Source organism: Rhinatrema bivittatum, chromosome 1 (assembly GCF_901001135.1).
Source record: "Rhinatrema bivittatum chromosome 1, aRhiBiv1.1, whole genome shotgun sequence".
Lineage (NCBI taxonomy): Eukaryota > Metazoa > Chordata > Amphibia > Gymnophiona > Rhinatrematidae > Rhinatrema > Rhinatrema bivittatum.
Window position 1 is genome coordinate 66,523,355 of NC_042615.1, and position 14,681 is coordinate 66,538,035.

The 14,681-nt window shown below is 41.1% G+C and overlaps 1 protein-coding gene across 3 annotated transcripts in view; it reads right to left on the reverse strand.

Annotated features, from left to right (window-relative positions):
- CTSO (cathepsin O) overlaps positions 1-14,017 on the reverse strand; it is a 106,347-nt gene extending 92,330 nt beyond the window's left edge. The window contains exons 1-2 of one of the 3 annotated variants that reach the window (XM_029614722.1): positions 13,699-14,017; positions 9,156-9,267 (exon numbers count right to left, since the gene is read on the reverse strand). In XM_029614722.1, coding sequence (XP_029470582.1) covers positions 9,156-9,267; positions 13,699-13,872 — 286 coding nt within the window. In that variant the 5' untranslated portion in view covers positions 13,873-14,017. The remainder of the gene's footprint in view (positions 1-9,155; positions 9,268-13,698) is intronic. The other 2 variants (XM_029614557.1, XM_029614640.1) reach the window with 2 other exon arrangements.
- Between the last annotated feature and the right edge of the window lie 664 nt (positions 14,018-14,681).

Below are 14,681 nucleotides of genomic sequence, written 5' to 3' on the forward strand. Positions count from 1 at the left end.
AGTTTTTGTGGCGGAGTGATCCCCCAGACTTGCCTGGTGAGTGGCCACTGCTGAGTTCAGTGATCAGGTTTCTGAGGGGGTCATTCCACGGAGATCCTCGGAGACCTCTGGGATTGGTGATCCGGAAAGAAGGCTTTCTTGACGACCCGGGATCTGGAACCCTGCAGGCAAGTATTGGGAATTTTATTCCGATCCCTTAACGGATCGAAGGGGGCCCTGATCAAGCCCTGCCAAGTGGCCGAGTAGGAATCAGAAGATTCTAGGTTCTGAAACCCCACAGCGGCTTGGGAGGTATTGGTTTCTTGTTGTGTGAAGGAGAGTGTCTGTCTGTAATCAGACACAGAATTGCTGCCAGTTCAGAGAACCGCCTGAAACAGGGGGGCAACTGGGCAGATGTGTCCGCAAGAGCGGTAATCAGACAAAGAATCACTGCATTTTCATCTGAAGGTACCTTTAGAAAAATTATAGCAGTTAAACAGAATTTCTGCTGTGGTAGATCGGTTAGAGAAATTTCTTTTTGTGGTCAAATGCATTATTTCTTTTGATCTACTCTGGTGATGCCCATTGCAGACTATTTTTACTTAAGGAAAACTTATTAAAAGGGATTGTGAATTATTTAGGCTGAACGTGTAGCTTGCAATCTGTTTTTTTATTTATGTCCGGTTTCTGCTGTAGTATAATGCATTACAATTGTTATGCACAAAGAGCACTGGGAGTTGCAGAGTTAACTAGTTTGGCAGGGTAATTGATTTATGGGTCTGAAGAATGAAGAGTCTGCTTCTCAGTGTAACAATTTAACCCCTAAAACATTTCTCTGGTAAGTTTGGGTTTTCAAATTATTAATTAAGGATTGTGATGTATGTAGCTGCTATCTGTGAATTGCAAGCACATGTACCAGGGATTTTTTTAATTGTTTTTAATTGTTTTAAACCCTAATAGGAAGAGATTTTTGGTTTACAGATGCCGCACAAGATCCTTCATTACTTATTCCAGAGAGTTAAGATATTTTAGTTTGTTATTAAAGTAGAGATGTGTTTCCTGCATTCATTATATTAAAAGGTAAACTTCGAATGTGTCAATTATAAGTAAGATATTGCGTTTTGCATTTCCTTGATTACTCACAAGATGATCTGCAAATATGTTCTGCTTAGCTCTATTACCCTCCCTATTAAACCCTCCTCCTTCTTCCATCCCAGTGTCCTCACTAAGCTTTATCCTTCTCTTGCTCCCTTGCCTATTTACTCGATACATCCACAGGTTAGTCAATTATTTATTGTTTTTTTTCATCAGCCTATTGCAAAGCACCTGTACAATAGGAATATTCTCTAATACCATGTTAATTATTGTTCTTACTTGTTTCCTATATATTATCTGTTATTTAAAAGTTCTGCATTGATCGGTATATATAAAAAAAAACCAAAAACAATAATAATGATAATAATGCACTCAGGCAGTTACATTGGAACGCATGATAAAGTATAAACTCTCTTTTGCTGACGCAGTTTATTTTGAAGCTGTCTCTGGGAAAATGAGAGGAGAAATGATTAAGAATGGGTCCTTTGTTAAAGCTTTACTAGCTCAGATTCCTATGAACAATCGTTGAATGTGAGAAAACTGAAAACTTCTGATTAACAACGCCAGCATTGAAACGCACAGCCATATTGAATGCACTAATATCTGACACGCACTGGAATGCACTATGTACTGACGTACTGACACGCAGTGGAACGTACTGCCATTTTATAATTACATTTTTGTACTGTAATAATTAACTTGCTGCTATAAAATGTCCAATCTTATGTCTGTCAAATTCTTGTTGCCTCTTGGGCTAGCAGTATTTAAATATGCCGAACTGGCAAGATAAGACAGCCAAGCATGCAGTTCTGACTGTGGGAATTACAGGATGCCGTTTGTAAAAACACAGAGAAAAGACTTAATATTAAAAATTTTGATTCAGTGGCAGGCGCAAGATAAGGATTATTGGAAGTTGTGGGCAAGAGGAGGGGCCACTATGCAAGATCAGGAACAAGATCAAATATGATTCGGGCCCAAATGACAAAGTAGTGGCCCCCCCACACATATATATATACTGCAATTATGTTCTTTTACCACTGGTGGGGGCTGGTTACAGCAGTCAGGGCTCGATGCGCCCCTGGATCCTTGCCTGTGACTTTACTGAATTAACCCAATGCCAAACTTACAAGTATGTAGGAAGCAATGTTTTGCAGCTTCTCAGCATCGTCAGAACTGATTTGCCTCCAGGCGCAGGTCACCTATTCAATTTCCAGATGGACTGTGATCTTTTCATCATATTTTGAGGTGTATGGGAACAGGGATCAGGAAGAGAAGAAAAGGGCCGTCCCTGCAACCAGGAACTTAATAGTAGTATCGGACGGGACCTGCTGTGTAAACTAAAGACCACACTGAGATTTCAACCAACAGGGGAAGTTAAAGCCTCCTTCGGACCATCCAGTGATACTCATCTGCCCCCTCAGGGAAGAATGGAGATTACATGCCCCTCTGATATATCCTCAACCAGTCAATACCCAGAGGACACTCCCCATCATCGACAGAGACGGGATTTGTCCTGGAGGATTAGCCGTGAATGCCCCCGGTCTGGATCGATCTAAAGCAATATGTACCCATTTAATGGGGACAGAACACCACATATGAAGAATGATTTTAAAGACTCAATTAACCTATCTTTAAAATCAAATCACATCACAAGACAAGAATAGCTGTAAACAACTTAGCTAACTAGAAACATCGTCATTTCTAAACAAAGTACGAAACACCCACATCAATTAATTTACACAGTTGAAAAGGAAAAAGAAAGCTCTCTGTAATTTCTCAATTAGGAAGCAGAAAAGTAAGTAACCTTATCTCATCCCTTATTTCTATAACTTAGTCTCACAACAATCATGTTGGCACATACAAAAAGAACACATATCTGCTTTGTTCAAAAATCAAGGTACTCCGAAAATTGACTGGGTTTCCATTTCAAGTTATAAACTGAGGCCAGATACCATACTGTTTCAGGAAACACTGAGTTTGCCACATAGAGTGTAGAAGGAATGGCATCAGCCAACTCCATCTTCTATCTGGGAATAATCCCCAAGCCTGTCAGGAGGGGGGGAAACCAAATACTGGGAGCCTGTACTGTAACAATCCCTAGCTATATGGCCCTTCCTTTTACATCAAAAGCAAATACAGTGAAACTTCTTAGGGGCAGACTGAGATTCCTGATTAAATGCAAGGCTACAGTTTAAAAATCTTGTCAGGAATGCAAACAGTGGTGACATCTTCACTTCCCCTTTCTGCTGGATTACTTTTTCCACTCTCCCCAGTGGTATCTTCATTCTTATCTCTTGTATCCTCAGCATCAGAGGAGAATGTAGGTGTATATCTTTATAAAGCAACTGTTCAAGTAAATGGGAAATTTCAGACTTTAAAGACTCATGCTAGGTAAGAAACTGTTCATTTTCACACTGTAACATCTTATTCAGGGCACTAGCACTTTAGCTTCAGAAGAAAATCAGCCCCATGCTTCTCATTCCACTGCCTGTCATCTGCTATCGGGACAGGAGATAAATCAATGAGACATTTGGCCCATGCTGTCACACTTTCTAGCAGCTGAACTCTGTTGTTTTTTTATTTCTACTGACCAATGTGGAGTTGAGAAAAAGTATTCACCAGATCATCAAAAGAATTTAATTGTAGCGTGACATTAGGACCCAATGGGTTTTTCCCACATGCTGTGGCAATCTCCAAAAGGTATTTCCCTGTGGTTCTGCTTGTACTACCTTACTATTTTTTTGGACTCTTCACAAATGACTCTGAGACTATAAGATATAGAAACATAGAAATGATGGCAGAAGAAGACCATACGGCCCATCCAGTCTGCCCAGCAAGCTTCGCACTTTTTTTTTCTCATACTTATCTGTTACTCTTGGCTCTTAGTAATCCTTTGGTTCTATTTCCCTTCCACCCCCACCATTAATGCAAAGAGCAGTGTTGGAGCTGCATCTAAGTGAAATATCTAGCTTAGTTAGGGGTTGAAATATCTAGCTTAGTTAGGGGTAGTACCCGCCGCAATAAGCAAGCTACACCCATGCTTGTTTACCCAGACTATGTGATTCAGTCCTTGTTGGTTGTTGTCTGTATATAGATCCACTTTTCTTCATTCCCCCTGCCGTTGAAGCAGAGAGCTATGCTGGATATGCACGAAGTACCAGACTTTCTCCCCTGCCGTTGATGCAGAGAGCTATGCTGGATATGCACGTAGTATCACACTTTCTCCCCTGCCGTTGAAGCAGAGAGCTATGCTGGTTATGCATTGAAAGTGAAGTATCAGGCTTATTTTGGTTTGGGGTAGTAGCCGCCGTAACAAGCAAGCTACTCCCCGTTTTTTGTGAATGAAAATCTTTTTCCACATTTCCTCTTGCCGTTAAAGCTTGGAGCAATGTTGGAGTCGCATTAACCATGTGTATGTTTATTGAATAAGGGTATTATCTCCAGGCAGTAACCGTCATTCCCGCGAGCCACCCACTCTTCATTCACGTCCTCTAGACTTTATGGATCCACAGTGTTTATCTCACGCCCCTTTGAAGTCCTTCACAGTTCTGGTCTTCACCACTTCCTCTGGAAGGGCATTCCAGGCATCCACCAACCTCTCCATGAAGAAATACTTCCTGACATTAGTTCTGAGTCTTCCTCCCTGGAGCTTCAAATCGTGACCCCTGGTTCTGCTGACTTTTTTCCGACGGAAAAGGTTTGTCGTTGTCTTTGGATCGTTAAAACCTTTCAAGTATCTGAAAGTCTGTATCATATCACCTCTGCTCCTCCTTTCCTGCAGGGTGTACATATTTAGATTCTTCAATCTCTCCTCATAAGTCATTCGATGAAGACCTTCCACCTTTTTGGTCGCCCTTCTCTGGACCGCTTCCATCTTGCCTCTGTCTCTTTGGAGATACGGTCTCCAGAACTGAACACAGTACTCCAGGTGAGGCCTCACCATTTAAATACACACAAAAGTCTGTACTCAAAATATTTTCTTAGGGTCTATCCTATATTATGCAGATTACTAGAAAAATCAGTAACACAAAATACATGACATCAAAGCACACAAATCTGGCCTTCACACTCTAAAACAAAAAAGGAATACTACCCCAGCCTCATCGCCATTTGTATGGGATAATTGCTCTTTGGTCTCTATCACACAGACAGACAAAGAAAATAACACTTACCATGTCATATGTGAAATACTGAAAAGCTATATTTTTCTGTATAATATAAAACAGGTGCTTATGAGAACACCTGAAACAAATAACAAAACAGACTATATACAATACATCTGCACAATAAGCAAGAGTAACTTCCCCAGCTAGTAGGGTAGAATTATATACAAAGGCCTAGCAAAAGTTTCCACCTTCCTGAAAAGTGCCTTCCAAAACTTCTCAGTTATTCGTAATCAAGCGATTCTCTTGTAGAAGACTGTACTGCGCAGGGAACTCTGGGTCTCTGCCAAGCTTGTCGTGCTAACCTGTGTAGCTCCTAGCAGGATTTTATAAGTTTTACTGTGTTCTGGGGTTATATACCTTTTGAATGACACATGCTCAGAAGGGATATCTTTGTCTCATTTTCCTGAAATATTGGCAAGCTACTGATAAGGAAAAACTTAGGGGTAGATTTTCAAAGGGATACGCGCGTACCCCCCGAAAACCTACGCCAAACCCCCCCTGCGCGCGCCGAGCCTATTTTGCATAGGCTCGGCGGCGCGCGCAAGCCCCAGGACGCGCGTAAGTCCCGGGGCTTCCATGGAGGGGCGTGTCGAGGGGCTTGCCGCAAGTGACGCGGCGTTTCGGGGGCGGGCCCGGGGGCGTGGCGCCGACCCGGGGACGTGGTCGAGGCCTCCGGAGCAGCCCCCGGGTCGGGTGATGGCGCACCAGCAGCCCGCTGGCACGCACAGATTTACACCTGCTTTCCACAGTCGTAAATCTGCCAACAAAGGTAGGGGGGGGTTTAGATAGGGCCGGGGGGTGGGTTAGGTAGGGGAAGGGAGGGGAAGGTGAGGGTAGGCGGAAGGAAAGTTCCCTCCGAGGCCGCTCTGATTTCAGAGCGGCCTCGGAGGGAACAGGCAGTGCGCGCTGGGCTCGGCACACGCATGTTGCACAAATGTGCACCCCCTTGAACGCGCCGACCCCGGATTTTATAAGATACGCGCGTATCTTACAAAATCCAGCGTACTTTTGTTCGCGCCTGGTGCACGAACAAAAGTACGCTTGCGCGTACATTTATAAAATCTACCCCTTACTGCGTATGTTCTCTAAGATGGTGGATTTCTGGTCTTTATCCACTACTTCGCCATATTGTGACCACTAGCTATGTACTTTCTCTAACCCTAAAAGTCTAAAGAAAAATCAGCATATGTATAATCGTTGATGTCATGTTTCAGGTAACAGGTAATCATTACTGTTAAAAGAATGTGTATCTCAAAAGTTCCATAAAACTTATGTCCAGTTTATGCTGGGCAATTGCTAGATGTTTCGGCTTTCAGTCCCTGCAAAGCTCCGTATTAAGCTATGTTTAACTCTTAATCTGCTAGCTGGCTTTAAATAAGTAGTTATCTTATGCTTTTAATTAAGCCATATTTCCATTTTGTGCTCAGTATCTATCCTGACGTTGAAGCTTGCAGACTTCAAGGTAGAGAAAGGGAAGGATACTGGGGGAGGAAGGGAGGGTGAAGCTGTAGAGTATTCCAAGCTACCTCTAATAAGGGGGAGGGAGGAGGAACGTTGCCTAACATCCCACAAGCCTGTATTTTCTTTATACAGTACTGTATGTCAGTGTTATCTTTTCTTAGCAAATATATGCAGTACCCTCTAACAATTTAGTGCCGGCGCCATAATGTCTGTCTCTCACATCTTCATTCACCATTTTAAGAACATAGTTTTATCATATCTTATAACTACTTCTGATCATACTTTTCACATATACATGGGGCCTTCCCGTACATGTCTGTCACCTTACATTAATACACCAGCGATAAGGTTTTTAAAATCAAACTGGAGATCCCTGAAAATTTGTCATAAAGACCTGTGACGATCTATCTTGACTGCTATTTTGAAACATATTTTGTTTATTGTTAGGGAACTTTATCAGTCAATCTGGGTGAATTCTTATTTTTTTTTGTGTTCAATAGTGTGGTTATTTTTGTTGTATTTGGTGTATGGTGGGGCTTTGAAATAAACAATGGAAGTTTATTAGGTTAGTCTTACACCAAATTAGCTGAGGATAAGATATTTGAGGATGGATTTAAGACAATTCACCAGGGTTTTTTCCCTAGTAGTTTACAATGTCAATTATGCGAGCATGTTTTAAAATATACCAATTTATGCGAATAGGTCCTACTTTATTTTGGCATGAAAAATATGGCTAGGCTAGACTTGACCCATAGGCGTGCATTTTCAATCGCAGGCCCAATATTATGGAACTCACTTCCAGATTATATCCATCTTATTTCAAACTCAAGAGAATTTAAGAAAGTACTCAAAACACATTTATGCATCCTCACGTTCAGTAAGCCTAAAGCATCCTAAAACTTCTCTTTTTTAATCTATAAATTCTTAACTAAATGTCCAACTCTTATAACTCTCCATGTTTATTTACACTTGCATATTTATTTTTATCTCCTTTTAATTTTCGGTTTTTAATTTGTTTGTGATGTTTGAATTTATGTATGATTAAATTAATTCAGTCTCGAAGCATCCAAATTTTTGATTAATTGAATGTTTTTATTCATTGAGTCGGCAACTCCATTGCTCAAAAGTACAGAATTTACTCAACACCGGGTCCCGGACCCGGGACCCGGTGTTGAGTAAATTCTGTACTTTTGAGCAATGGAGTTGCCGACTCAATGAATAAAAACATTCAATTAATCAAAAATTTGGATGCTTCGAGACTGAATTAATTTTTCTGTTTCTCCGTGGTGATTTAGACATTGATTGTGGAGAGCAGCATTCACTCCTATTTGATGTTTATGAATTTATGTATGGACATTTTTGTAAACGCTTAGATCTATAATTCATTTGTATAGGCGGTATATAAGAATTTTTAAATAAATAAATGTGCATATTTTTAAAAATAGGTAGGAAAATATGCACTTTCAATGCATTGCATGTATTTACATGTAAGTTTACATGCACGTGTATGTTGCAGGGTAGAGATACACATTTTATAATGCATGAGTAAATGAAACAGGTCGGTTAGACTATACTATCATAAATCTACATTTGGCCATATATGCACATATATACCGCCATGCATAGTTGTTTAAAAGTTATCCTCCAAGTGACCATTCAGTTTTGATGTAAACCGGTGCGATATGTATACTTTACAGGAACATCGGTATAGAAAAGTTAATAAATAAATAAATAAGATACGCAGGAACTTTTGTACCTGTGCATGTGTTAACAAAGTTTATAAAAGACATTAACTGCATACTTTGCCCTTGCAAAGCTGAGAAACGTGGGCGAATTATGCATTTATAGTTTGAAAATTGAGGAAGTGGATGCAAATCTAACTCATACATACATACATATTCATTGTGGATTTCCTGAAAACCATACGGTATGGGGCTCCTCTAGGACTGGGTTGGAGGCCACTATCGGTCTGTTCTGCTAAATAAAGCCCACAGTACAAAAACTGCAGTGCTACTAAGAATATAAGAAGCTGAGTCACACTGACAGTCTATCAAGCCCAGCATTCTGTTTCTAACAGTGGCCAATCCAGGAATCAAGTACCTGGGAAGCTCCCAAATGTTAAACAGATCCCAAGCTACTAATCCCGGTAATAAGTAGTGGCTATTCCCTAAGACAATTTGATAAATAGCATTTTATGGACTTCTCCTCCAGTAATTTGTCCTAAGCTAACTACCTTAACCACATCCTCTAGCAATGAATTACAGAGCTTAATTCTGCATTCTCCAATTTGTTTTAAATGTGCTACTTGCTAACTTCATGAAGTGCCCCTTAGTCCTTGAATTATCTGAAAGAGTAAAGAACCAATTCACATTTACTGAAACATTTAGAAGCAAAAGTGCAAAGAAGAAAAGAAATATGCAAACATGAATGGATTATTAGAATAATTTATCTTACCTTTGAACTCTTCTGGTGATAAATCAGAAAACTGATTTATTCCATAAATAGCACTGTTGTTTTCATATGATGAGAAAACAGAATTCAGATAAATATGCCTCTGTATACTTTCCTAAAACAAGGACACAAAAAAATTGTTGCAGTGACTTTTAAAATTCACAAGTAAAAAAAAAAGTCATATTTTGCTATTTTAAAGCCTGCTTTTAGTTTAAGCAGCATTATTTTCACCTAATTCACTGAACCATAATGTATTCCTCATATATACTAAGGGCTGCAAAATATTTAGAAATCTTGATCACCAAAACCTTTTGGTTGCCAGTACAAGGTGCCAAAATGCAGGTGCTTAGGTGCCTGTTTCTTTATAAAGCAGAATTATGTTATGATAATGTCAACCTGGCACCATAATATTTATTTATTTATTTATTTATTTGGAGTTTCTTCTACACCGATAGCCGTTTGCACACAACTAAGAACTGTTGGGCATGGCCCAAATGCCTCACTTCTGTTTAAGTAGAAACAGACAACTGAGTGGAAATGTGTACAACCCGTGCACTCAAAAACAAGGCATTCACCACGCCTTTGGTACACAAGGAGTAGAACTGAAATCATTTAATACACACCATGTCATGTATATGTAGAAGGGGCCTCTGTGGTCTCAAGAGTTCATTTACATTCCTGGATAGTTCTCCTACTTGCCCAATATAAATATGTCATAACCAATAAAGAAGCTACAGTTTAATGGCAACGGAGAAGCAGAAACACACTGGAACAAAGTTATCCTGGGAAGGTAGGAGAGCCACAAGTTACAGAAGACAGCTGACTTTGCATAAAGTCCAGTCAGGGATTTCTAGATGATCGTGGATGCCCTTAATTAACTAAAGTTCCTCATGAGAGGCTTCTAGGAAAAGTAAAAAGTCATGGGATAGGTGGCGATGTCCTTTCGTGGATTGCAAACTGGCTAAAAGACAGGAAACAGAGAGTAGGATTAAATGGGCAATTTTCTCAGTGGAAGGGAGTGGACAGTGGAGTGCCTCAGGGATTTGTATTGGGACCCTTACTGTTCAATATATTTATAAATGATCTGGAAAGACATACGACGAGTGAGATAATCAAATTTGCAGATGACACAAAATTGTTCAGAGTAGTTAAATCACAAGCAGATTGCGATAAATTGCAGGAAGACCTTGTGAGACTGGAAAATTGGGCATCCAAATGGCAGATGAAATTTAATGTGGATAAGTGCAAGGTGATGCATATAGGGAAAAATAACCCATGCTATAATTACACGATGTTGGGTTCCATATTAGGTGCTACAACCCAAGAAAGAGATCTAGGTGTCATAGTGGATAACACATTGAAATCGTCGGTTCAGTGTGCTGCGGCAGTCAAAAAAGCAAACAGAATGTTGGGAATTATTAGAAAAGGAATGATGAATAAAACGGAAAATGTCATAATGCCTCTGTATCGCTCCATGGTGAGACCGCACCTTGAATACTGTGTACAATTCTGGTCGCCGCATCTCAAAAAAGATATAATTGCGATGGAGAAGGTACAGAGAAGGGCTACCAAAATGATAAGGGGAATGGAACAGCTCCCCTATGAGGAAAGACTAAAGAGGTTAGGACTTTTCAGCTTGGAGAAGAGACGACTGAGGGGGGATATGATAGAGGTGTTTAAAATCATGAGAGGTCTAGAACGGGTAGATGTGAATCGGTTATGTACTCTTTCGGATAGTAGAAAGACTAGGGGGCACTCCATGAAGTTAGCATGGGGCACATTTAAAACTAATCGGAGAAAGTTCTTTTTTACTCAACGCACAATTAAACTCTGGAATTTGTTGCCAGAGAATGTGATTCGTGCAGTTAGTATAGCTGTGTTTAAAAAAGGATTGGATAAGTTCTTGGAGGAGAAGTCCATTACCTGCTATTAAGTTCACTTAGATAATAGCCACTGCCATTAGCAATGGTAACATGGAATAGACTTAGTTTTTGGGTACTTGCCAGGTTCTTATGGCCTGGATTGGCCACTGTTGGAAACAGGATGCTGGGCTTGATGGACCCTTGGTCTGACCCAGTATGGCATATTCTTATGTTCTTATGTTCTTAAAGAGTAGCAGTATACACAAGAATGGCAGAGTGGCTGAGAGGAAACTGCAGTAATGAATGCTGTGAAACCTTTGAAGACCAAAGAGGAGGAAGCAAGTCAGCAAACAACTTTTGAGTCTCATGTTTTAACTGTCCTACCTCTTAAGAATACAGCAATTTTTGTTTGATGGAAAGTGGGGGGGGGGGGGGGGGGGGGGGGGGGGGGGGGGGGGGGGTTGAACTCCGTAAGGCTGGCTGTTTACAATTTTCTTTATGTTTGATATATGCACTGTAGATTTTAAAAGCTGATGTAATCCCAAATGACAACCTCTAAAATAATAGCTTTCCCCACTTTCCCTTTCAAATGGGTATAAGGCAAGATCCAGTAGCAACATCTAGGCCACAGAGGATGGTACCGCATGCTACTTGGTCATCTAGTGTGGGTGATATGTATTTTTCTCACTTTACATTCCATTCAGCGCTACATAAATACATGCTTTCCCATTTCTTTTGGTTACTGGCACCATGGGGGCACATTATTCTGTAGGCTTTGTCACTTCAGTGATGATTCCCCCAACTTTTCCATTTTGCAGCTCCTTTTCACTTTGGGTAATAAAAAAATAGAAACTCTGCAGACTGTTGAAATGCTATATGGGCAGGCATAATTCAACTAAATACATTTTCGCTGGCTTCCTCAACAAGCCCAATCTTGCTGCTGAATTTCCAAACAGATTTTCTCCATCTGCCAGTGCTAAAACGATCCAAAATAAAATTCCATTAGACAATCCTGGAATGGTCCCGTAAACTTTCACAGGGATCTGGCTTTTTATTTTCCCATGGGATTATAATGGGCTCAGATCTCTGGATTCCTCCACAATTTCACTCTTAAGGAATGGTATGTAGACCAGTAATGATGGAAACATCTACTGTAGAATCAATTTTAAAAATTACACTACTGTCCATCCCAAAGGTCAGTAATATTCTGACTTGTCATCCGGAATCCTTTTTGGATTTCATGTAGCAGAGCCCAGGAGCAGCAAATATTCTAGTTCAGTTGGGGACTGTGTTTCCCCAACTAGTGTGTCTTCAGACACCATTGCCTGATGCTCAGACCCAGACCAGCACCTGAGCATTGTTCTCAGCACCTCACACCAAGAGTCACCAACGTAGGCTCCTAAAATATGTAGGAGCTCCTTTCTGGGACTATGTGTAATCATGCATGCCTCTTCTTCCTAGCTACAGCACGAGCCTCTGAGTGTGGTAATTAAGAGGCAGCATATAGGACATGGAGAGCAGGGTTCTGCTTTTGTCGGTGCACATGGCTTCTTCTCTGAGTCCTTATCCCCAGGTTGAGTGAAACAGAGAGAGAGAGAGAGAGAGAGAGCACACACTGAACACTGGATGTGACTCATTCACATCTCCGGCTACCAGAGCAACAGTGGAGCTCTGGCAGCCAGCCACATGGCAGCTGCTGCTCACATAATATCAAATTCTCCCTTCTTCTGAATTTGTACATAGAAGGAACTGTCTCACTGTGATAAGTTCATGTGTGTCTCTGCTCTCTCTCTCCATTTTAAAATTTGAGAGCCTGGTGGACCTTTCCGTGTTTTCCAAGCTCTTCTTTTAACCAAATGAGTATTCTCCATGTCCATGTTGCATGCCCCAAGGAGGCTGATGGGCCACAAATTTTTATTAATATAGATATGCCTACACTGGCAAACAATGGAGCTCCTAAGCATAGTTTGTTTTACAGACTTCAGCATAAGGTCATAAGTTAGGATATGTTTTGTATCACCAATCTTGGCTGGCACCTACACTTGCCACACTGGTTCATTCTAACCCCCTCCCCCCGTATTGTGGTTGCCACATTAGACCACTTGAACAAACAAGTTGTGATATCGTTTTATTGGATTAACTCAATACTTTGTGTTTTCTGAGTAGTTTAACTTTCAGGAGCTATGCTCTCTTCATCAGATGAACTTTGAGACCTTTTATTGTGTATGCAAATATGTAAACGGCATTGTGCATTTTCGTAGACAGCAAAGTAAAAGATTTCCAAAGTAAATAAATAAGCCAAGCATGAATCTCCAAAGCTAGTAACCAAAGTATTGTCTGAATTAGTCCAATAAGCAGGCTTCACCTACAAATTATTTGTTGATCTTCCTCAATATAAAAACTGAATTGTATACGATCTAGAGAGAAAGACCTTATTAGTTTTGCAAAAATAATAGAAATGAAACCCAGTTGTATTTGTAGGCACATCAAAGCACGGTGACCCTCATCCCCGGGGGAGAAAAATACATTTTAAAAAAGGATAAGTTTTCAAAGGTTTATGCTTGCAATAAAAAGAGATGTGTTTCGCGAGATGAACTGCTGCTGTTGCTCCTCCTCCCACAAGTCGCCCCTCCCCCTCCCGCAGCGACACTCCACCCCTCCCCCCATCCAGACTTCCCGCCTACCCGAAAGAGACGCTCCCTCCTCGCGAATTCCAGGCTGCCGTGGCTGTAGCGCCGGGTGTGGCTGCGGAGGAAGCGCGGGAAGGGGTCGTCCCCCACCGCCTTCGTGCCGTTTTTAGGGGAGGCCCCAACTGGGAGGCAGAGGAGGAAAACGGAGAAAAGCACAAGAAGCGACATGAAACTCCGTGCGATCAATCCACCGTACTGATCAGAAAAGCCCCGCGATATTTGAGTGAAAGAAGAAATTCATTGGGGGTGGGGGGAGTGGTTTGGGCAGTTGGGTGCGCCCTCTTTCGCTTTCGCAGGATTTGTAGTGCTCGGCTGCAGTGCCGCCTTCCCGCCCTGCTCCAGCGCTTCCTGCTTCCAGGGCTTAAACGCTGCACAGTTGTGCAACAGTCTTTTTAACTTTTTTTTGAGAGGGGGAAAAAAATCCCAGTATAATCCATTTTTCTTTTTCGGCTGTGCCCGGTGGGATCCCAAAATAAAATACAAATTTCGTGAAAATCTGCCATGTAATTTTTGTTTGTTTGTAATATTCTTATCTGGGGTAAATACAGTTTGTGGCTATCAAACTATTTTTAAGGTTAGCATTTGTCACTCGCTTTTAGCTTTATTTATTTATTTTTTACCATGTTAGACTCCTGCTTCATAGTAAAGTTCATTTTTGGATGTGCAGAGGGTTGGATTAAATTTGACATGCCCCTAGGGCATTGTTTCCCAAGCATTTCAAGCCCAAGGCACAACTACTGTAATAAAAATGTGTGGCACATTATATGCGGCATGCAATGTGGACATGGAAAAGACTCATTTAGTGAAAAGATGCATTGAAAATTCCACCAATTTCTCTTTCAAATTTAAAAATGGAGAGAGAGGGCAGAGACACACATGAACTTATCACAGTGGGCCAGTTTCTTCTATATACAACTACAGGAGAAGGGATATGATGGAGCACCCAGCTGCCATGTGACTGCCAGAGCTCCACTGCT